Genomic DNA, 25,417 nt, shown 5'->3' on the forward strand with positions numbered 1-25,417 from the left:
TTGTTGAAATGAAAAGACTAAAATACCCTCAAAAATATATGACTCACTTTAATTACGGAAGGATATTTCTGTAATTCCTAACTGAGTTGGTATCCGATTAACCTGTAACACTAACTCAGTCAGTGTTTTATTAATAGTAAGTATAAATATACAACTAATGAAGATAATAACTTGTGCATATTAAAATAAAAATGTATAAAATATATTGAAATAAAGTTTTAATTGAGTGATAAATTTAAAATTTTACTAATCTAACTGATGTTGGTTCAAATCCCATTATATGCATATTTTAATGGGTTACCTCAAGTAGTTTAATTTATTTTAATTATGAAAAAATATTTTCATAATTTTCTAACCGAATTAATAATTTAGCTAAGGATGAAACTAACTCAATAAAACATTTATACACAGTATATAGAAAAGTAGTGTCCATAAGACTTAGGGCCCGTTCTGCAGTGCTTGAAAAAAGCACTTTTGGATTAAGTCTGATCATCGTCCACTCCTCCTTAATCTTTACTCTGAAGTTAGGAATGTTCCTAATCGTCCTTTCCGATTTCTGGCTGGCTAGTTGCAGCATCATAATTTCTATGATTTCATCAAGGAAAATTGGAGTTTTGATAGGAACATGTCTAATGCAATTGCTGGTTTCACAGACAAGCTCAAGAACTAGAATAATTGTGTTTATGGTCATATTAGCCAGAGGAAGCGTCTCTTGATGTACAAGCTCTCCAATGTGCAACGTGTCGTGGATCTTTCATGGTCTAATTCTCTTCGGCATCAAGAATTTGTGATCCGGGGGAGCTTGAAAGCATTCTTTATCATGAATAGATACTCTGGAAACAAAAATTGAGATGTGAGTGGCTGAAACTGGGGGACCGAAACACTAGTTATTTCCATATACGTACTTTACAGAGGAGGAAGTTCAATAAAATCACGGCTTTACGCGGTGCTTATGGGAATTGGGTTTTTGATCAAGATACCCTCAAGTCGGAAGCGGTCAATTTCTTTCAAAAACTCTATGGGGAAGACCCTGGCTCGGTAGGAAATTTGCCTCGAAGTGCTTTTCCTGGCTTAAACTCAGAAGATGTGGATTTTCTTGAGCAAAATGTTACGAATGAAGAAATAAAGGTTTTTCTTTTTGACATGGCACTTTTTAAAACCCCTGGTAGTGATGGGTTTCAAGCTGGTTTTTTTTCAGAATTAATAGGATACTATTGGAGAGGACATATGTGGTTCTCTCAGCTCAGGCCGATCAGTCTTTGTTCTGTGCTGTACAAGTTAGTCATGAAGATTATTGCTAATAGATTTAAGATCATCTTTCCGAAGATCATTGGCCAAGAGCAAGCAAGTTTCATTGCTGGACGAAGCATTATTGACAATGTCATAATCGCTCAAAAAGTCTTGCACTCTATGAGAGTTAAGAAGAGTCTCCAGTGGATGGCTATTAAAATTGATCTGGAAAAGGCATATGATAGGGTTAGATGGGACTTTGTGGAGGCTTCGCTCATCACAGCAGGTATTTCTTCTCATTCGATTAAAGTTATTATGAATGCTATCATGCTTTCTTTTATGCAGGTTCTATGGAATGGTGTGCCAACTCAGAAGTTTAAGCCAGTAAGGGGTATTCGCCAAGGGTGTCCCTTGTTTTCATATCTTTTTGTTTTATGCATGGAGTGGCTGGGTCATAAATTTCACGGAAGCATTTTAGCAAGAGAGTGGAGTCCTATTCGGCTTTCATGTTCTAAACCGAGTCTTTTGCATTTTTTTTTGCTGATGATTTGGTGATCTTTAGCAGAGCCGACGTGGTGCACAGTGGTCTCTTTACGAAGTTTCTTAGTAATTTTTGCAAGATTTCTGGTCACAAAGTTAATGCTAGGAAAACAAATGTGTTCTTTTTTACGGGGGTTAATATATCTTCAAGAAATGAGATCAATGACATACTTGGTTTTCAAAAAGTCAATGACTTAGGTCATTATCTCAGGGTTCCACTTTTTCATAGAAGAGTTACCAAGAGTATTTTGGATTTTTTTGTGGATGGAGTTCGTAGTAGACTCTCGAGTTGGGATGCCAAACGTCTCTCTTTTGCTAGAAGGGTCACCTTAGCACATTCCGTCCTATTATCTATTCCAAGATATTTCATGCAATCTTCTCTTGTGCCTAAGGGAGTCTTTGACGCCATTGAAGGTCTAACAAGACAATTCATTTGGGGCACTGTGGAAGGCAAAAGTAAGATAGCTTTAGTTAAATGGGAAGACCTCTGTCAGCCTAAAATTAGTGGGGGTCTTGGTTTTCGTTGATTGAGTGATCAGAACAGTGCTTTTATGATGAAACTTGGATACAATCTTATTTCTAAGACTAGAACTCTTTGGGTTCAGGTTCTCAGAGGTAAGTATAGAATGAAGGATAGTATGCCTGACTCTATAATGAGGAGAGTTGTTCTTATATGTGGAAAGTTATTGCCCGAGTTTGGCCCTTGTTACGTAGCTTTATGATTTGGTCCATTGGTAATGGTAAGACTATTTGGTATTGGGAGGATTGCTAGGTTCCTAATAAAGGACCCCTCAAAAACTATGTTTCGGGGCATAGCTTTTTTTATCCTAATACCATTGTTAGTGAGATGGTTTTGCCTAATGGGGAGTGGAATCTTGCCCTTTTTAGATTGTGGTTACCTGAAGATGTGGTGGAGCACATCATTAGCATTCTTCCTCCCATGATTCAGGCTAGGTCGGATAATCTCTCTTGGTCAAGAACGACGTCTGGAGTTTTTTCTGTGAAGAGTGCTTACTATGCTTTGAAAGAGGAATCTTGGCATCCGCAAGAGATGAAATGAAGAAAGATTTGGAAAATTCCAGGTCCGCATCGTGTGAAACATTTTCTCTGGTTAATTCTTAAACAAAGACTTTTAACCAATTCGGAGAGAGTTAGAAGGGGTATTGATCAGGACGCGTCGTGTTAACTTTATGGTCATTCCATGGAGGATGCTATGCATATTCTTAAAGACTGTTCTTTTGCGAAGGAAATTTGGCATCAGATCCTTCCTATTACCCAGCTTAGTAATTTTTTCTCTGCTTCTATGACTGATTGGCTTACTTCGAATTTGCAACTTCATTCTTCCAATAGGCAGAGTGATTGTTCTTGGCCTTGCCTCTTTGGGATCATTCTTTAGCGTATTTGGAAGAATTAGAATTTGATTATTTTTTAAGGAAATGGCTTGAGTCCGAAGGATATTATCATTGCTTCTTACAGTTGGGCAAAGCATTTTCTTTACACCTTCAATGAAGGGATAGATTCGCAGCAAAAGCAGCTTCCAATTCGTCAGAACTCGGGTACATATGTAGTTCTTAAAACTGATGGTGTTGTTCACTCTGTGTCCGATCTTTCTGCTGCAGGTGGTGTAACAACCCGAAATAGGGCCTAGTCGAAATAGTGGTTTCAGGACCACAAATTCGACATAAAAAATATTTATTTTATGATTATTATGAGGCCTAGAATATGAGTATATGCATGTGTTAAAGTTTTATGAAGAAATTCTAAGTATAAGGAGTCCAATTGGAAATTAGGGACTAAATTGAATAAATTGCAAAACTTGGATTCTAGAAGCAATTTGTATAAATTTGCTATAGATTATGAATTGGAAGGTCTTGGAGATCAATTTGCCCAAATTTGAAATTTTTGGACAAAAATGGGCTTGCATGGATGAAATTTTAAAGAAAAGGCATAAGGGCATTTTGGTCAATTGTCATTTTAATGAAATAAAAAGGGAAAAATAGAGCAAAAATATGCTCATCTTCTTCCCATAGCTGTCAAAATTTGGAGGACACTATAGCTAGGGTTTCTTCAATTTTCAAGCTCAATAGTAAGTGCTCCCAAGACCCATTTTTCATGTTCTTTGTATTTTTAAAATCCCGGTAGTTTGCTCTCTCCATTTCTACCCATATTTCATGCTAGGGTTCATGTTCAAAAATTTACCCATTCATGAGTTATTGGTATTTTGATGGATTATGGAGGAATATGAAAGATAAATGTGTGTTAAACATCTTTTCCAAGTTGGTTTTCATGAGAAACCCTTCTAGGGACTATTTTGCAAAAGATGTAAATGTGTGGCAGAAATAAGGAAAATAATAAAAAATGTGGGTTGCCATAAGAGAGAAAAATGTTCGGTTAAGCTTGGGTAAGATAGAAAGTGCATGTGTTTCATTATACGAGCTTAGGGACTAAATCGTAAAAAATGTCAAAGTTAAGGGCAAAATGGTCATTTGGACCGAGGGTAGATATTAAACTTGAAATGTATAATGTGGAGTATTAATGAGCTAAATTTGTTGATATAGACCCCGAGGAACAAATTTCAGAGGCCGACCGAGGTAAACGCAAGGTTTCGGAATAACCGAAACATAACTCTGAAACTGTTACCAGGTAAGTTCGGATAACTTAAAGTAAACCCCTAATATGCATGATTGTATGATTCATGAATGCATGATAATTTCATTATTAATGGCATGAAAATGCATGAAATGCATCTTTGATAATGACTTGTTGATAATCGTCTCGGTTGAGGTTAAAAGGGAATTTGATGGATAAACCATGTTTTACATGTGAAAGGAGATCCTGCATGTGTTGCAGTAAGGATTTAGCCCAGATGGGTAATCCATGATATCTATTATGGAAAGGAATCTAACCCGGACGGGTGTTCCTTGAATGATCAAGCCTCCCGAAGAATATGAGTGCATTGTGGATTTAGCCCGGACGGGTAATCCGATTAGGATCTGAATTTATCCTGGACTGGTAACTCAGATCCGAGCTCATTAAGAGTATTTGTCGTTATAAGGGATTTAGCCTGGACTGGCAATCCCGACATCACCTTATGAGTTCATATAATATGGGGATTTAGCCTGGACTGGTAATCCCGCCATATGATATGAGGTTCGCGAGAGTGCATATATGGAAAGATCATTTGAATGAATTAACGGATAATGGGTATTCCATTGAGATTTCCTAGAAACTCAACGAGATTAACGTAGGATACATGTATGAATGAAATGTTGAATGATGAGCTCATCTAGTTAAATTACATGATACATGATTATGTGACTAACTCATTGATTGAGTGCATGTGATAGGAAATCATTTCATATTGGATGATTTCATGATTTAAGTACGGATGTATGCTAATTACTCGGTAAGTTTACTCTTCAGTTGTTCGAGCTTACTAAGCATGAAAATGCTTACCCCTCTTTTTCCCTGTTTTATAGAGCTCGAGGACTCATAAGGATTGGAAGATGGTTGGAGACACAACACACTATTAACTAAACAAGCTTTGGTATAAAGACTCTATTTATTTTGTTCAATGGCATGTATAGTATTTTTGAGTATTTTGTTATATGTTTCATTTGATTTTCCCAACAAACGCATGTAAAAATATGTTTATCTCTTTGTATATGGCCATGAAAATTGGCTTAATTTAAGTAGGCCATGACCTACGATTTTATGCATGGTTTTAATTACAAATGATGGGTTGCTATCAATTGGTAATAAATCACATGAATGAGCCAATTTCGGATGGATTAATGTAATATGGGAACCCATTACACTAAATAGTAAATAACCACTTATGTATGAAACCAATGATATGAGGTTTCCATACAACTATTTTCATTAAGATAATTTACAAGTGTGTAATCATGCTTTCTCTCAAACTTGGTAACCATTAGGCACAAGTAGTAGAAAGGGGTGACTAAAGGCTTGGAAAATAGCTTATTAAGGTCCAAATGGTTAGACACACGGGCGTGTGTCTAGGCCGTGTGTCCCCTGCACCCCATGGGCGTGTGGTATGGCCGTGTGTCCCCTGCACCTAAAACTTTAAGTCAAATTACCACACGGGTAGGACACACGGGCGTGTGTCTGGGCCGTGTTATTTTAACAGAATGCTCAAGTTTTGGACACGGGGTGAGCCCACGGTCGTGTGTCTTGGCCATGCCCAAAAGTTAGTGTTGCCCACGGGTTAAAGGCATGGATGTGCCCTAGGCCACACGAGCGTGTGAGCCTACACGGCTCACCTAAACGGGCGTGTGACACTCTAAAGCTAGAAATTTTTTAAGTCGCCCAAAGTTTATCAAATGATTTTGGTTTTGTACTGAACCACCTGAATGTAGGTTGTAGGCCTCGATGGCCTGTATAAGGAATGATATGCTAATGTTCTAGAAGTTTTAAATTTTGGACGAAATTTGGTGACCCATTTTGTATGTTTATGAATGATAATGTTTGGGTAATGCCTCGAGCCCTCTCCCGGTATTGGATACGGGTGAGGGGTGTTACATTTATTGGTATCATAGCTACGATTTAGTCGGTTCTAGGACTACCGTAGAGGACGTTAAAGGTTCGCTATACATGCCATTACTCGAATGTTGATAGTATGACGTCTCCTAATTGTTTAAATTGTTTTGAATATAGTAAATGTCTTCCAATCAAGCACAAGATGAGTCCGAGGGAGCCGAGAGCCATGCTCTAGCTTCCGTACAACGAGCTGTATCTAGTAGTAGTAGAAGGCTGATGTAAGAAGGCCGAGAAGAGGCCCAAGTTGCCTTCTTTGATATGATGGATGAATGGTTTGGGGATTGTCTAAGAAATTGCCCCAATATACAAAGACCACCCCCGCCCCCTAACCAACCTGATGAGGATGTGCCACGAGGTATGGCACCGGTGAGAAAGTATGGGGCTGAAGAATTCAGAGCTAAATTGATGATGACGCTGAAAGAGCCAAGTTCTGGCTCGAAAATACTATACGGGTGTTAGATGATTTTTCATCACACCCGAGGAATGTTTGAAGTGTTTTGTGTCCCTTTTGAAGGACACTGCATACAATTGGTGGAAAACCGTATCCTCGGTAGTGCTGAAAGAAAATATTACTTGGGATTTCTTCCAAGCAGAGTTTAGGAAGAAATATATTAGCCAATGGTTTTTGGACTCGAAGCGAAAGGAGTTCCTGGAACTCAAACAAGGTAACAAGACTATAGCAGAATATGAGAGAGAGTTCGTACGACTAAGTTAGTACGCAATCGAGTGGGTCCAAACAGAATTGGAAATGTGTAAACGCTTCGAGAAAGGTCTGAATGAGGATATCAAGTTGTTGATTGGGATCTTGGAAATACGGGAGTTCACCGCATTGGCCGATCGAGCCAAGAAGTCCGAGAAACTTAATAATGAAAGAAAACAAGCTAAGAGAGAGGCTCGAGTTACGAGCAAGAGGTCTAGCGGTAAAACACTCTCGTTCTCCATGAAAAAAGCTAAAAGCCTTCTTGAACGCTCCACTTCGTCAGTGGGATATTCGGGTAGATCGAGAAGCTCTAAACGAAGAGGTCAAAAGTCTTCCTCCCCGATAGAGACTAGTGTAGGGAGTGTAAATGATCAAAAACCGAAGTGTAAGAGCTGCAAAAAATTTCACTTCGGTGAGTGCCGAATGAAGAGCGGTGCATGTTTCAGATGTGGTTCTCTTGATCACTTCCTTAGAGACTGCCCAGAACGAGCTGAAAAAGGAGTGGATGTAACCCCAAAATCGAGTGCTCCTATTCTTCGAAGTAAACCTCCGAGATACCCTGGGAGTGCTAGTGGCAGTCGAGTCATAACTAAAGACGCTGCAAAACCAGAGGTTCGAGCCCCGGCAAGAACGTATGCGATACGTGCTCGAGAGGAAACCGCTGCTCCTGATGTTATTACGGGTACCTTCTTTCTTTTTAATATAAGTGTTGTTGCTTTAATTGACCTGGGGTGATGCATTCATATATCTGCATGAGATTGGCGTCTAGTATGAACATACCTGCTGAACATACGGAAGATATTATTAGAGTGTCGAATCCACTAGGTAGATCAGCCCTAGTTGATAAAGTTTGTAAGAATTGTCCTTTGACGATTCAAGGTTGTTGTTTCTCGGCTAACCTTATGTTGTTACCGTTTGATGAATTTGATGTAATACTTGGTATGGATTGGTTAGCCCTTCATAGTGTAACTGTGAATTGTAGTAGTAAATATATTAAGTTAAGATGCCCGGATGGTAAGGTTCTACAGGTCAAATTAAGAGAATTGGGTTTGTAGCCGGTTGTAATCACAGCAATGGTTGCCCAGAGATATATGAGGAAAGGATACGAAGCGTACCTTGCATTTGTGATGAACACTAAGGAAATTGCATTAAAGATTGAGTCTGTGCCGATAGTAAGTGAGTATCCAGATGTGTTTCCGGAAGAATTACTCGGACTACCTCCTGAAAAGGAGATAGAGTTTGGTATTGAGTTGATGCCAGAGACGACTCCCATTTTTATTGCTCCGTACAGAATGGCACCAACTGAGTTGAAAGAGTTGAAGGCACAATTGCAAGAGCTGACTAATAAGGGATTTGCAAGGCCAATTTTTTCACCTTGGGGTGCCCCCGTGTTGTTCGTGAAGAAGAAAGATGGGTTGATGAGGTTATGTATCGATTATCGACAACTGAATAAGGTGACTATTAAGAATAAGTATCCTTTGCTAAGGATCGATGATTTGTTTGACCAATTGAGAGGAGCCACCGTATTCTCCAAGATAGACTTGAGGTCTGGCTATTATCAGTTGCGAGTTAAAGGCTCGGATGTACCCGAGACAGCTTTCAAAATGAGGTATAGCCATTATGAATTTCTTGTCATGCCGTTTGGGCTGACGAATGCACCGGTCGTGTTTATGGATCTAATGAATAGGATCTTTCGGCCATATTTGGCTAAGTTTGTCATTGTGTTTATTGACGACATTTTGATCTACTCTAGAGATGAGACAGAGCATGTGAAGCATCTGAAAACTGTGTTGCAGACCTTGCGGGAAAAGCAACTGTATGCTAAGTTTAGCAAGAGTGAATTTTGGCTCTAGGAAGTTGGATTTTTAGGTCATATAGTTTCGGGTGAAGGCATTCGAGTTGATCCAAGTAAAATTTTGGCAATTGTTGAATGGAAATCGCCTAAGAATGTAACTGAGGTTAGAAGCTTTTTGGGCTTAGCTGGTTATTATTGAAGGTTTGTAAAAGGATTTTCCATGATAGTGACTCCGATGACAAAGCTGCTACAGAAAGATGTTAAGTTTGAATGGACAGAGAAGTGTCAGCAAAGTTTTGAAAAGTTAAAGACATTGCTGATCGAAGCTCCTGTTTTAGTTCTACCTGAACCGAAAAAAGAATTTGTGGTCTACAGTGATGCATCCTTAAATGGATTGGGTTGTGTGCTTATGCAAGATGGCAAGGTGATAGCCTATGCTTCACGAAAATTGAAGCCTCATGAGAAGAATTATCCAACCCACAACCTAGAGCTTGCTGCTATTGTTTTTGCCTTAAAAATTTGGAGACATTATTTGTATGGTGAGACTTGTCGTATATTCACGGACCACAGGAGTTTGAACTACTTGATGACTCAGAAAGAATTAAATTTGAGACAGTGGAGATGGTTAGAATTAATTAAAGATTATGATTTGATTATCGACTATCACTCGGGAAAGGTGAATGTGGTTGCCGATACATTGAGTAGAAAATCCCTGTATGCCTTGAGAGCCATGGATACTCGTTTGACATTGCTTGATGATGGTTCAGTTCTGGCCAAGCTGGAGGCTAGGCCGACATTTCTGCAGGAAATTTGTGATGCTCAGTTTAATGATGATGACTTGCAAGCAAAAAGGGCTCAATGTGAGTCTGGTATTGAGACCGATTTCCGAATTAGTCCTGATGGATGTTTGATGTTCAAAGATAGGGTTTGTGTACCTAAAGAAAATGAACTTATTCGGAAGATTTTGCAAGAAGCACATAACAGTCGTTTGTCAGTTCACCCGGGAAGTACCAAGATGTACAACAATTTAAAGAAAATGTACTGGTGGAATGGCATGAAAAGAGACGTTTTTGAATTTTTATTGAGATGCCCGGTATGTCAGCAAGTTAAAGCTGAACATCAAGTGCCTTCAGGTTTGTTATAGCCTATAATGGTCCCCAAATGGAAGTGGGACAAAGTTACCATGGATTTCGTGACAAGATTACCTTGGACTCCCAAAAAGAAAGATGCCATATGGGTTATAGTGGACAAACTGACAAAGTCGACTCATTTTATCCCGGTAAGAACGAATTATTCCCTTGATATATTGGCCGATTTGTACATTTCTGAGATAGTAAGATTGCACGGAGCACCACTATCAGTTATTTTGGATAAAGACCCAAGGTTCACTTTGAGATTCTAGAAGAGGTTACAAGAAACCTTGGGTACAAAGTTGAGCTTTAGGACAGCTTTTCACTCTTAGACCGATGGTCAGTCTGAGCGGATGATTCAGATTCTCGAGGACATGTTGCGTTGTTGCATTCTTGAATTTCAAGGTAGTTGGGAAAAATATCTACCATTAGTAGAATTTGCCTACAACAATAGTTACCAAACAAGTTTGAAGATGGCGCCTTATGAGGCCTTGTATGGTAGGAAATGTTGAACTCCATTGTACTGGACAAAACTCAAGGAAAATCAGATTCATGGAGTTGATCTGATTAAAGAAACTGAAGAAAAAGTTAAAGTGATACGAGATTATTTAAAAGCGGCATCAGATAGACAAAAGTCTTATGCTAATCTGAAAAGAAAAGAAATTGAGTTTCAAGTTGGAGAAAGAGTATTCTTGAAAGTATCTCCATGGAAAAAGGTATTGAGATTTGGTCGAAAAGGTAAATTGAGTCCACGATTTATCGGACCGTATGAGATCACCGAAAGAGTTGGACTATTAACCTATCGTTTGGCATTGCCACCGAACTGGAAAAGATTCATGATGTGTTCCATGTGCCCATGTTAAAGAGATACCGATCAGACTCCTCTCATGTAATTTCGCTGACTGAGATCAAAATTTGACCGGACATGACCTGTGGAGAAGAACTTGTAACATCCCAAAATAGGGCCTAAACAGAACAGTAGTTGTGAAACCACAAATCTGAGGTAGAAAAATTTATTTTATTATTATTTTGAGGTTCATGATATGATTGCATGATTGTGTGAAAATTTCGTGATGAAATTCTATGCATAAAGTGCTTAAGTTGAGATTAGGGACTAAATCGAATAATTTGCAAAACTTGCATTCTAGAAGTTTTTAGTATGAAATTGCTTTGGAATATTAATTAGGAGGGTTTAAATAACAATTTGACCAATTTCTAAGTTCATGGACAAAATAGGACATGGATGGAATTTTTGAAAGTTTAATAAGGAAGGGCATTTTGGTCATTTGGATATTAAATGAAATAAAAAGGGAAAAATAACACAAAATTCATCATCTTCTTCATTAGCACGAAATTTCAAGGGTTCTCCATAGCTAGGGTTTGTTTCAAGCTTTCAAGCTCCATAGTAAGTGATTTCAAGCCCCGTTTTTAATGTTCTTTACGTTTTCGGAGTCCCAATAGCTCGATAAAGCTTATGCTAGCAATAATTTAAGTTAGGGTTCATATTTGGAAAAATACCCATAGGTGAAAAGTGTTTATTTTGATGTTTTACAATAGAACATGAAGTTTTAAATTATGTTAGACAACTTGTGCTACTCGGTTTTAAGTGAAAACGAGTAAAAGGGCTTAATCGGTAAAAATACCTAATAGTCATAAGTACATGTTAGAGTGTGAATTTGATGTTGTCATAGAAGGGAAAAATGATCAGAATGTCATAAAACATAAGAAAATAGGATGAAGTTTAAATTACGAGCCTTGGGGAAAAAGTGCAAATATGTGAAAGTTTAGGGGCAAAAATGTAATTTTGCCAAAGTTTGGGTCAAGGACTGTTTTGATAAATGTGAATATTAAATAAGTTAAATTTGCTATTATAGATCAAGAAGAGTGAAATTCGGGAGTAATTCGGGAGTAGATTGGGGAAAAGAAAAAGTAAAGGACTAAATTGTAAAGTTTAGTCACATTTTGTATCGAGGTAAGTTTACAGTAAATAAATGCAATATTCTTTTATTTTACATTATTATTGTCAATTTCCAGCATTTATATACTTATTTTGTTTAAATATTTAAAGTCGAATTAAAGGCGAAGTGACAGAGAAAAAGCATTAGGAAACCCCGTTTGAACCTTAGGAATGTTAGGATATTGGGGTTGACAGGACAGGACAGGACAGAAATGAGCCATGTAAGTCCATATCAGTTATATGGCTTTGGAGACAGGAATGAGCCATGTAAGCCCTTATTATATATATATGGCATTGGAGACAGGAATAATTCATGTAAGTCCATGTCGAAGACATGGCATTGGCAGGATATTGATAGACAGGAACGACCCTAGTATCCTTAGTATTCCGAGTGGTTCAACGGGTCATTGTACACGTTAAATTACAGTGAATTATCAGCAAAAGGGAAGGTAGATTATATTTATGAATAGTGAAAGGTCAGGTAAGAAAGAAGGTAAGTGAGTAAAGAAGAAGGTAGAAAATGAGAAGTAAAGAAAGTTTATGAGGCTAGGTGACATTATGTATAATTATTCATTATGTTGAATGTTGTAATTTATTTGCTTGTAAGCTTACTAAGCCTAGTGCTTACTCTCTTTATTTTCTTTTTCTTATAGTTTTTATCAAGCCACTCGGGGATCGAAGGAAATGTCGGAGACCCGATCACACTATCGAAGAAATCACATTGGTATAGTTAGACGTTTCGTTTTGTGTATGGCATGTATAGGAACTTGGTTTCTTTTGATATGATATGATCAATGAATGATGTGTAAATACTTGCTAGTGATTAGCTAATAGAGTGGCTGATGATATACATGTTTAATAGTATGTATGATTAAGTAGTAACTATCACATGAAAACTAAGAAAAATGTGAAAGTAACTTAAAAACAGATTCAAGTATCAGAAATAATGGGATTTTGAAAAATCACAAGAAATTGTAGAGAGATGGTTTGATGGTGAATAATATATGAAATTAAAGCTCGTTGTGTCTATTTTCATATGGAATAAGAAAAATAGGTAAAGGTTTTGTATTTTATAGGGTATCTGAGTTTTAGTGAAATAGGGCCAGAGCGATTTCTGGGTCCCCTGTTCCAACTTTAGAAATTCACCATAAATTTTACAAAACTAATTAGGTGGTGTACTTTATATGGTTAGAATCCTTATTGAATCTAGTTTTAATAGAAACAAACAGTACAGTCATATGATTTTTTTTACAGAGAGAAAAGTGGTTCGTAGTAAGTAGAGGCCAGTGCAGTCGAATTCTAAAACAGGGGTAACTTTAACTAATAAACTGTACTAATTGGCTAAGTAAAAATTTCTAGAAAAAAATTAGTAGATAGATATATGAGTCTAGTTTCAGGAAAAATTTACGGATCTTAATTTCAAGTTTTGAAACTCTAGAAATGAATTTTTAAGCAACCATGATGCAGAAAAATAGTTTATTCCGAAAATTAAAATAAGTGGTTTAGAGTTTTTTAAAAGGTAAGATAAGTTTAGTAACACCTCAAGCTTGACTCCAGTGACGGTTTCGGGCGTGGGGGTGTTACAGAACTGGTTAAGATATTGGCTTGTGAAGTTAAATAGTTGAGAAATAAAGATGTGGCTCTTGTAAAAGTTTTATGGCATCAACATGGTGTAGAAGAAGCCACATGGGAGCCAGAAGAAACCATGAGAAGCCAATATCCAAATCTATCTTTTGGTAAGACTTTTGAGGACGAAAGTCCCTAAGGGGGGAGAAATGTAACATCCCGAAATAGGGCCTAGTCAGAATAGTGGTTTTGGGACCACAAATTCGACATCAAAAATATTTATTTTATGATTATTATGAGGCCTAGAATATGAGTATATGCATGTGTTAAAGTTTTATGAAGAAATTATAAGTATAAGGTGTCCAATTGGAAATTAGGGACTAAATTGAATAAATTGGAAACTTGGATTCTAGAAACAATTTGTATGAAATTGCTATAGATTATGAATTAGAAGGCCTTGGAGATCAATTTTCCCAAATTCTAAATTTTTGGACAAAAATGGGCTTGCATGGATGAAATTTTAAAGAAAGGGCATAAGGGCATTTTGGTCATTTGTCATTTTAATGAAATAAAAAGGGAAAAATGGAGAAAAAATATGCTCATCTTCTTCCCATAGCTGCTGAAATTTGGAGGACACCATAGCTAGGGTTTCTTCAATTTTTAAGCTCAATAGTAAGTGCTCCCAAGCCCCGCTTTTCATGTTCTTTGTATTTTTGAAATCTCGGTAATTTGCTCTCTCCATTTCTACCCATATTTCATGCTAGGTTTCATGTTCAAAAATTTACCCATGCATGAGTTATTGGTATTTTTATGGATTATGGAGGAATATGAAAGATAAATGTGTGTTAAACATCTTTTCCAAGTTGGTTTTCATGAGAAACCCTTATAGGGACTATTTTGCAAAAGATGTAAATGTGTGGTAGAAATGAGGAAAATAATGAAAAATGTTGGTTTCCATAAGAGAGAAAAAATTTTGATTAAGCTTGGGTAAGATAGAAATTGCATGTGTTTCATTATACGAGCCAAGGGACTAAATCGTAAAAAATGTCAAAGGTTAGGGGCAAAATGGTCATTTGGACCAAGGGTAGATATTAAACTTGAAATGTATAATGTGGGGTATTAATGAGCTAAATTTGTTGTTATAGGCCCCGAGAAACAAATTTCGGAGGCCGATCGAGGTAAACGCAAGGTTTCAGAATAACGGAAACATAACTCTGAAACTGTTACCAGTTAAGTTCGAATAACTTAAATTAAACCCTAATATGCATGATTGTATGGTTTATGAATGCATGATAATTTCATTATTAATGGCATGAAAATGCATGAAATGCATCTTTGATAATGACTTGTTGATAATCGTCTCGGTTGAGGTTAAAAGGGAATTCAATGGATAAACCATGTTTTACATGTGAAAGAAGATCCTGCATGTGTTGCAGTAAGGATTTAGCCTGGACGGGTAATCCATGATCTTGAGTATGGAAAGGAATCTAACCTGGACAGGTGTTCCTTGAATGATCAAGCCTCCCGAAGAATATGAGTGCATTGTGGATTTAGCCCGGACGGGTAATCCGATTAGGATCTGAATTTAGCCTGGATTGGTAACTCAGATCCGAGCTCATTAAGAGTGTTTGTCATTATAAGGGATTTAGCTTGGACTGGCAATCCCGACATCACCATATGAGTTCAAATAATATGGGGGATTTAGCCTGGACTGGTAATCCCGCCATATGATGTGAGGTTCGCGGGAGTGCATATATGGAAAGATCATTTGCATGAATTGATGGATAATGAGTATTCTACCGAGATTTCCTAGAAACTCAACGAGATTAACGTAGGGCACATGTATGAATGAAATTTTGGATGATGAGCTCATCTAGTTAAATTACATGATACATGATTATGTGACAAATTCATTGATTGAGTGCATGTGATAGGAAATCATTTCATATTGGATGATTTTATGATTTAAGTACGGATGTATGCTAATTACTCGGTAAGTTTACTCTTCGGTTATTCGAGCTTACTGAGCATGAAAATGTTTACCCCTCTCTTTTCCCGATTTTACAGAGCTCGAGGACTCATAAGGATTGGAAGACTGTTGGAGAAACAACACACTATTAACTAAATAAGCTTTGGTATAAAGACTCTGTTTATTTTGTTCAATGGCATGTATAGTATTTTTGAATATTTTGTTATATGTGTCATTTGATTTGCCCAGCAAAGGCATGTAAAAATATGTTTATCTCTTTGTATATGGCCATGAAAATTGGCTTAATTTAAGTAGGCCATGACCTACGATTTTATGCATGGTTTTAATTACAAATGACGGGTTGCTATAAATTGGCAATGAATCACATGAATGAGCCAATTTCGGATGGATTAATGTAATATGGGAACCCATGACACTAAATAGGAAATAACCACTTATGTATGAACCCAATGATATGAGGTTTCCATACAACTATTTTCATTAAGATTATTTACAAGTGTATAATCATGCTTTCTCTCAAACTTGGTAACCATTAGGCACAAGTAGTAGAAAGGGGTGACTAAAGGCTTGGAAAATAGCTTATTAAGGTCTACATGGTTAGACACAGAGGCGTGTATCTAGGCCGTGTGTGACATACGGCCTATCCCCATGGGCGTGTGGTATGGCCGTGTGTCCCCTGCACCTAAAACTTTAAGTCAAATTAGCACACGGGTAGGACACACGAGCGTGTGTCTGGGCCGTGTTACTTTAACAGAATGCTCAAGTTTTGGACAAGAGGTGAGCCCACGGGCGTGTGTCTTGGCCGTGCCCAAAAGTCAGTGTTGCCCACTGGTTAAAGGCATGGACATGCCCTAGGCCACACGAGCGTGTAAGCCCACACGGCCCACCTACACAAGCGTGTGACACTCCAAAGCTAGAAATTTATTAAGTTGCTCAAAGTTTACCGAATGATTTCAGTTTTGTACTAAACCGCCTTAATGTACGTTATAGGCCTCGATGGCTTGTATAAGGAATGATATGCTTATGTTCTAGAAGTTTTAAATTTTGGACAAAATTTGGTGACCCGGTTTTGTATGTTTATGAATGAAAAAGTTTCGGTAATGCCTCGAGCCCTGTCCCGGTGTTGGATACGGGTGAGGGGTGTTACAGGTGGTGTGTTGCGCAACAATAAAGGGGAGTGGATCCTAGGTTTTACTCGTTTCTTGGGGAAATGCTCTACCGCGACTGTTGAACTTTGGGGTTTGCTGGATGGTTTGCTTATCGTTCAGAAACAAGGCTATAATGAGGTCATCATTCGATCGGATAATCTCGAAAACGTGATCTCGATCAGTGAAAGCAAGGCTGGTGGTTCAAAAAATGCACTTATTAAGAGGAGACAACAAATTCTGGCCTCGGAAGAAAATTGGTTCTTGACTTATGTTCACAGAGAAACCAATTGGGTTGCTGATGCTTTGGCTAAAATATCACTGTCAAGTGGTTACTCCTTGCGTATTTTCGAGTCGCCTCCTACCAGGGTTAAAGATATTTTGCAAGAAGATAATTTTGCTGATAACTCCCCCATGAATCATCCTATGTAATCGTTTTGTTTACCAAAAAAAAAAGCACTTCTGACTCCAAAAGCACTTTTGGAAGAAAAGCTGTGCTAAACAAGCTGCTTTTGGTTGAAATTTTTAGCTTTTCATAAGTTCTTTTCAAAAGCACCTTTTGAAAAGAAGTTAAAATTTTTAGCTTTTCCTCTCTCAAAAATACTTTTAATGCTTAATTACTTTTTCACCCCTCCAATAGCATAGTACTTTCCTTTTTTTCTTGGCGCTTAATTACAAATATGTTAAAATCATTAATTAAAAATATTTTTTTAAATACTAATTAAAAATATTTAATGGTTATATTTAAATATTTAAAATATAGTTTATATATTCTAATTAAATTTTATAAATAATTAATATTTGTTGTTTAAAAATATTTAAAATTTATATTTCATATATTAAAATATTAACAACAAGTTATAATAATTTTTTATATTTTTACTAAAATATAATAATATTAACTAATTTAACTATTATTTAAATGTATATTTGTTACTTGATAATAACATGTCTAAAATGGACATTTTATTCCTTAAAAGTACTTTTTGATCGCAATGCTAAAAACTGAAATTTTAAATCAAACTTTACAAAAGTACTTCTCAAAAGCACTTAAATAATATTTAAAATTTGAAAAGTTTGATTTAAAATTTGAGTGTTTAGCATTGTTGTCAAAAAGTGCTTTTGTGGAATAAAATGTCCATTTTAGACATGTTATTATCAAGTAACAAATATGCATTTAAATAATATTTAAATTATTTAATATTATTATATTTTAGAAAAATATAAAAAATTTATTATAACTTGTTAGTATTTTAATATATGAAATATAAATTTTAAATATTTTTAAGCAATAAATATTAATTATTTATAAAATTTAATTAGAATATATAAACTATATTTTAAATATTTAAATATAACCTTTAAATATTTGTAATTATTATTTTAAAAAATATTTTTTAATTTTTAATTAATGATTTTAACACATTTGTAATTAAGCACTAAGAAAAAAAAAGGGAAAGTACTATGTTATTAGAAGAGTGAAAAAGTAATTAAGCACTAAAAGTATTTTTGGGATAGGAAAAGCTAAAAATTTTAGCTTCTTCTGTTCAGAAGTACTTTTGAAAAACACTTTTACAAATCTAAAAAGCTAAAAAGTTCATAAAAAAACAACTTATTTAACATAATTTTTCTTCTAAAAATATTTTTAGAGCCAAAAAATTTTTTTTAAACACCGCAAAATAGGCCTTTTAACTTTCGCTCATAAATAATAGTATAGATAGAAAAGTAACATAGTTAAGATAGAAATGTAATGTACATAAGGCTTAACTTCATGACACGTTTATTGGGTTTTCTTTTTCTTTTTTCCACTAAAAAGAGGGTGGTAAATTTTCAGTTTTGGTCCTTCAATTACGATCGCATTTAAAATTTAATAATTATATTTTAATTTGATATAATTTAATTCTCAACTTTTACAATGACACTATTTATTTTCTTCAACTATTTCAGTTAAAATGCTAATAAAATTTTTCTTAAAAACACATTTCCAAAATACATAAAAAAAAACCTTATCTTAACATTATAAGTTAGAATGCATTTTTTTCTAAATTCAGCCTCACCATTATAACTAGAATAAAGCATTGATTTAACATTTATATTTGAGAAAAAATATTTAGTACATTGTCAGTGGAGTTTTAGACTCCACAAGCTGTATTAATGGGTTGACAAGTGTGTTATAAGAAAATAAGAAAATATTAAAAAATATATTAAAAAAAGACACATAATAATTCTTTAAAGTAGTTTATGGAATAAAAAAAATATATTACTAATGTACCAAATACTAACCCTGTATTTAATCTAATAAAAATATTTTGTTAATTCATTTTATTTTTAAAATATGTATTTAAGGTGTTTGTATATGCCGACTTACAAATCAATTTATCATTTATTTTCAAATAGCTTAGAAAAATAATTAATAACAGAAAATTATTTTATTATCTTTTAGTTTTGATTTTTAAATAATATATTTTTATAAGGAGAGTATATATTTTATTATTTTAAATTTAATTTTAAATGATGTATTTAAACGAGTTAATTCACATGTCTACTTGTGAATTCATACTTGATTTACTTAAAATTTTTAATTTATATTTTTAAAGATGTTGAATAATGCATTTACTCCTAAATCAAGTTAAGACTGCTATCAAATACGCTCTTTAAAAGGGACAGGAATTTTGTAAGACATTCCTTATCTAACACCGGTTCAAATGGACAACTTTTTTTTCCTTAAGATTATATAATAATTGTCAAATTTTAGTTTTGGTCCTTATATTTTTCTCAATTTTAAAATTCCATTTTTATACTTTTATTTTTTTAGATAATTTGGTAATTCAACTTTTATAATGTCATTAGTCTAAATATTTTATTCTGGTTAAAATGTTGAGTGAATTTTTTAGAAACGTTAATATGGTAAAAATTCTCTGATAAAAGTATGTTCATTAAATTCCAAATATACGAAAATTATAAAGATTTGGAGCATATTTTAACCATCAATTTTTTACTTTATAATTTAGTCCAAAAACAATTAACCCGACCCGAAGTGTGGGTTGAATGTATACTAGTATATTATAAATTACAAGGTTCTAGCTAAATCATATTATATATATATATATATATATATATTATACTAGCTAAATAACAAAATAAATATTATGTTCACCTTACAATTTTTTGTCATGTGCCGGTCTCCATTTCAAACACTTATATTATAAATATTCCATTGACTAGAAATACTTTTGTATCTCACACTTACATAACAAATAAATGTTAATTTTCTCACTATTTACCTAAATTATTTAAAATTTTTTTATTTGAAGCAATTTATAAGGGAGGTTTTATAGTTAAAATTTATTTATGTATTATTTTTACATAATATATTGTTATTTATTATTTACATATAGTAACATATAGTATTTATATATAGTAATATATAGTATTTATATATAATAATATATAATATATGCAAGAGAAATACTTACATTATAAATAAGTGCCATTTTTTCACTATTTATATTTTTTTTAGAGTTGATTCATTTGAATAAATTCATGAGAGCAGACTTATAGTTAAAGTTATATATATAACATTATTATTTTATATATATTATAATATATATCATATATATTATATATTACAAGATTTTAACTAAATAAGGAAATAAACATCATGCTCACATTACAATTTATTTACTCTCCATTTCAAGCACTTATACTATAAATCCCACATTAATTAGAGAGCACTTTCATAGCCCACACTTACACTATAAATAAGTGTCTGTTATAAATATTATTTTATTATAGATGTCCATAACTCTCAAAGTTGTAACCTCCATTGTAGCAACCCCCAATGGAATTATGAGGGTTTTATATAGTAATTAGACCTCTATTTATTCTTTGTAACTTAAGGGATTATATTATGTTAGAAGGTCTATAAATAGAGGCATGTACAAGGCTTGTACATGAAATAAAAAGTCCTCTTGTTTATCTTCTATTGTATTACTTCTTTGTATTGATATTTTCTCTTTAGTTTGTTCTTTCCTTTCATTATTTCATAACACATTATCAACACGAGCTTCTACGAGTTCATAGTGAAGTTCACGTCATTTGTGTGACAGCCCTATTTTTGACCCTAGTCGAAAAGTGGTTTCGGGACCACAAAATCGAGTCACAAAAATAATTAACCGTTATATCTTATGCTTATTGTATGTGAACCTGCATGTGTGAAAGTTTCTTGCTTTAATTTTGTCAATTGTATGTAAAATTTATTAAATAGGACTTATGTGAGACAATTGTGAAATGTGATAGGTAATTTTAAATATGGGTGGACTTGCATGTCAAATTATCCATTTTTCTTTAGTGGCCGGCCATGTAGTTGATTAATATATATTATATGTATATTATATTAACATTAATTTAAACTAAATGAATTAAAGAATAAAAATAAAAGAATAATGGCTTAGTGGGGAGGAGAAACCAAAGTTGGTTCATCCTTTGATTTCTTTGGCCGAAAATTTCAAGAAGAGAATGGGGGAAAACAAACATTCGGCTACCCCTTCCTAGCCTTGATTAAGGTATGTTTGAAGTGTTTTGATAGAAATTTCTTGTGTGTTTTAGGATAGTTTCTTAATTTCTCCATAACCCATGTGCAAATTTTCATTTTGGTAGCTATAGGAGCAATCGGTCATGAGAGGATTTTTCATTTAGAAATGTTATGTTGATGTTTTGTTGTGAATCAATAAAAGTACTCTATTTGGTTGAGATTATAAAAGTATGTTAAGTTTTTGAATTTGTAATTGTAAAGATTAAGTGTTTGTGTTATAGCCGAATATACATTGAAAATTTTAATGGAGAAACTCTTATGATATAAGCTTGTAAAATTGAAGTTATAAATTGTGTTTTGTAGTTTAAATGGTTAAAGACTATTCGGTTATAGCCTTAATTTTTCATGAAGAAATCAAGTTAAACGTATTTGTGTCTATGCTATGGCTGAATGTACTATGGCTGATTGTGGACTATGATAAAATTTAGTAAGGTATGTGCTTTAAATGTGTTATGAACTATTATAGGTTAAGTTAGGTTGAAGCTTGGTGAAATTGAACTTCAAAAATGATTTGAGCACAATGTGGTATTGATATTATGTATAAGTAAATTTATAGATATATATGATGAAATTGATTGGTGAGATACATGCTTAAATAATATGTATGCAAAGAATGTGTGAAAGAGTGAATTGGTAATAATCTACTTGGGACAGCAGCAGTAAGGTGATTTTCAAAAATCACCATAAATTGTAGGAGTTGAATTAGAAGCCGAATAAATTATGTAATTAAATCTTGATGAGTCTAATTTTCTATAATAGAAACCGTAAAAGTAAAAGAATTACCGATCATGAAATATTTGAAGTAATGTGGGACAGAGTCAAAATGACTTCTAGATCCCCTGTTCTGTTTTTATAAAATCATTATAAAATGTATAAAAATGGTCATAGAATAAATTTTATATGCTTAGACTCCTTAGTGAGTCTAGTTTCAAATGAAATAAACAAAAACATATTTTGATTTCTGTAAAATGAGAAATTTATTTCGTAGTGAAGAATGGTCAGATTTGTCAAACAGTGAAACAAGGGAAACTTTAGGAAAAATCTGGTATTTATTGGATAGACTAAAAATTATGAAAATTTTATGGATAAAAGATAAATGAGTTTATTTTCAAGGAAAATTTACGGCAATTGATTTGGAGTTTCGTAGCTCCAGTTATAAGTAATTTAATGACTGTTGCTCAGGAATTCAGCTTATAGTGAAATTGTGATTATATAGTAAACATTGATAAAAGAAAAATTTTGCTAATGAATTGCTTATTGATTTCTTATAAGCTTACTATAATCTGTATGTGTGAAAGTCGAATATATATGTATTATATTCTGAAAGTAATACTTGAATAATTGATTAATGATTAGTTTAAAATTTATTGAATTAAAGCTCAAGAGCATAGAGGGGCAACCTCGGATAAGGGAAAAGCTAAAGTCGCGGAATAGCCAACCCGAAATTTGTTCAGAAAGATACAAGGTAAGTTTTGAGTAATCGCCTTTAGTATAAAATTTATAATGCCTTGACATATATATACTACATGAATTTTGATCTTTTTGGTTCTATTTGAATTAAGTTGAATGGTAAATTAGGGTTAAGCTTGATTGATGAAAGGTACGTGTGAAATTCATGCATGATTTTAAGCTGAAATGAAATAATGGTGTTCATAAGAAGATCATGTCCGAATGTAGCCAATGGCTACTAATAATGTGAAATGTTCTATAAAATGTGTTAGAATACGATAAAAAAAACATGTTATTTGATGTGGAATTGTATCCGGGCTTAAAGACCCGCAGGCTTCGTGCTGGAATTGTATCCGGGCTTAAAGACCCACAGGCTTCGTGCTGGAATTGTATCCGGGCTTAAAGATCCGCAGGCTTCGTGCTGGAATGACATCCGGGTTAAAAACCTGCAGGCTGTGCTAGATATGTGTTTCGAGTCCTAAGACTTGATAGGACCGGTGTCAGTAAGTTAAGTATGATTACAACATTGAATATCCGTGCGAGTAAGTATTATATATGTTATACCTGCTAAGGTACGTATTACGTACTCATAAGTGAATTGACTTCAAAATGAATTATTAGTATCTAAGAATGGTATATATATGTAAGTGTGTGTATATGTATGTGAATGAATACCGTATTTATGAATAAGAGAATGACTTATTTGGTCAATGTATGTCATTGTAAAAGCATGTGTCTTAAAGAAATTTTATGAACCATATAGTATAGTGAAATATGTACTGAGAATTTTCTTGTGTATTCATGTATATATATATATATTCGGCCAATAGGTTATAATTAATGTACTTGTGAGTTTTTGGCCAAGTAATTTACAAATTAAATTTGGGTTCTTGTGATACTTAATGTTAGATTTTAAATGATACGTTTTTAATTGTTTGAAACACTTAAAACTTACTAAACCTCGAAAGTTTACTCTGTTTTATTTTATTTCTTTGTTTTATAGATTGTCAATTATGGCCACCGACTCGGGGATCATCAGCAGTTCATCATACTATCGATCTTTTTGGTACAGTTATATTTTGGCCCTAGGTATGGCATGTATAGGTTAGGCCGGTGACGGTTATGTTTTGTATTATAAATATTTTAGCCATATGGAAATGGCATTTATATAACTTAAAGATCAGTATGTACTCAGCTTAATTTCTGTCTTTGTTGATTGATTATATGGACAAAAAAAAAATTTAATTGTTTGGCTCGGTGATACCTGATAGCCTAAACCGGCGATCGGACTCGGGCTAGGGGTGTTACATTTTATTGGTATCAGAGCTACGGTTTAGTTGATTCTAGGACTAACGTAGAGTGTTTGAGTCTAGCTATACATGCCATATAGTATTAATGTGATAGTATGATGAATTCTGACTGTTAAAAATGTGTTTTCATATAGTAATGGATAGCGGTAGCTGATGATGTTGAGAGTGTAGCGCCTGCTCCCGCGCATGGGACAGCGTCGATGGACTTTCAACCTGTTGCGAGCAATCAGAATGATGAGGCTAGACAGGCTTTCTATAGTGTATTGAATGATTGGTTCAACCAATACATTCGAACTAATACGGCTGTTCCACAACCCCCACTTCTGAATAATACGCCCCTGCACCTACAATACCTCCGGTAAGTGATCAGACGAGGTTAAATAAGCTTCCGGTTGACAGAATCAGAAAGCACGGGGCTACTGAATTTAAAGCTACAGATAGTGATGATGCCGAGCAAGCTAAATTTTGGTTGGACAACACTATTCGAGTACTTGATGAACTATCTTGCACACCCGAGGAATGCCTGAAATGTGATATATCCTTGCTACGTGATTCTGCTTACTATTGGTGGAACACCTTGGTTTCTGTTGTACCCAGAGAATGGGTGACGTGGGAGTTCTTCCAAACTGAATTCCGAAAAAAATACATCAGTCAGAGGTTCATTGATCAGAAACGAAAAGAATTTCTTGAGCTTAAACAGGGTTCCCTGTCAGTTACTGATTATGAACGGAAGTTTGTCAGACTTAGTAGATATGCTCGGGAATGTATATCGTCTGAAGCTATTATGTGTAAACGTTTTGAAGATGGGCTGAATGAAGATATAAAGATGTTTGTAGGCATTCTAGAAATACGAGAGTTCGTAGTACTTGTCGAGCGAGCTTGCAAAGTCGAAGAACTTAGTAAAGAAAAAAGGAAAGCTGATGTCGAAGTTGGAGAATTTCATAAAAGATCTTCAGGAAAGTCTTTTCAGCAATCATCGAAGAAATTTCGAGATGATTCAGGCCGATCAAAGAATACTTCGAGCTTTTCCAGGCGAGACCACGATCGACCCCCTGTGAGTACACGAGCCACTTCAGTTGCCAGTGTTGGAAATGATTGTCGGGACAGGACAGAGTGCAAGTATTGTGGTAAATGGCATTCGGGGAGTTGTAGATTTCATGACCGCTCCTGTTATAAATGCGGATCAGCCAACCACTTTATTAAGGACTGCCCGAGATTGTCTAAACAGAATATGAATCAGAGTGGGAAACCGAGTACTACCGCACGAGGTAGACCACTTAGGAATACGGGGAATGCTAGCGGCGGTCAGAGAGGGTCTAAAGATGCTACAACCAGATCCGAGGCTCGTGCTCTTGCTAGAGCTTATGCTATACGTGCACGCGAGGATGCTTCTTCGCCTGATGTTATTACTGGTACTTTCACTCTCTCTGATACTGATGTAATTGCTTTGA

At 34.7% G+C, this 25,417-nt stretch overlaps 1 protein-coding gene across 1 annotated transcript; it reads left to right on the forward strand.

Moving 5' to 3' along the window:
• Window positions 1-715: 715 nt before the first annotated feature.
• On the forward strand, window positions 716-17,045 carry LOC107963340 (uncharacterized). The gene is made up of 8 exons (XM_016899887.1): window positions 716-787; window positions 913-1,476; window positions 1,576-1,634; window positions 1,796-2,286; window positions 2,376-2,385; window positions 2,659-2,808; window positions 3,247-3,394; window positions 16,737-17,045. Exons 1-8 carry the CDS (start codon window positions 716-718, stop codon window positions 17,043-17,045), a joined length of 1,803 nt encoding a protein of 600 aa, XP_016755376.1.
• The last annotated feature ends 8,372 nt before the right edge of the window (window positions 17,046-25,417 follow it).

The sequence above is a fragment of the Gossypium hirsutum genome, chromosome A06, assembly GCF_007990345.1.
Source record: "Gossypium hirsutum isolate 1008001.06 chromosome A06, Gossypium_hirsutum_v2.1, whole genome shotgun sequence".
Lineage (NCBI taxonomy): Eukaryota > Viridiplantae > Streptophyta > Magnoliopsida > Malvales > Malvaceae > Gossypium > Gossypium hirsutum.

Coding starts and splice junctions, on each gene's coding strand:
- LOC107963340 (XM_016899887.1), top strand. CDS start 716: ATGTACAAGCTCTCCAATGTGCAACGTGTCGTGGATCTTTCATGGTCT. Junction 788..912: donor CTCTTCGGCATCAAGAATTT/GTGATCCGGGGG, acceptor CGTACTTTACAG/AGGAGGAAGTTCAATAAAAT. Junction 1,635..1,795: donor GTAAGGGGTATTCGCCAAGG/GTGTCCCTTGTT, acceptor GATCTTTAGCAG/AGCCGACGTGGTGCACAGTG.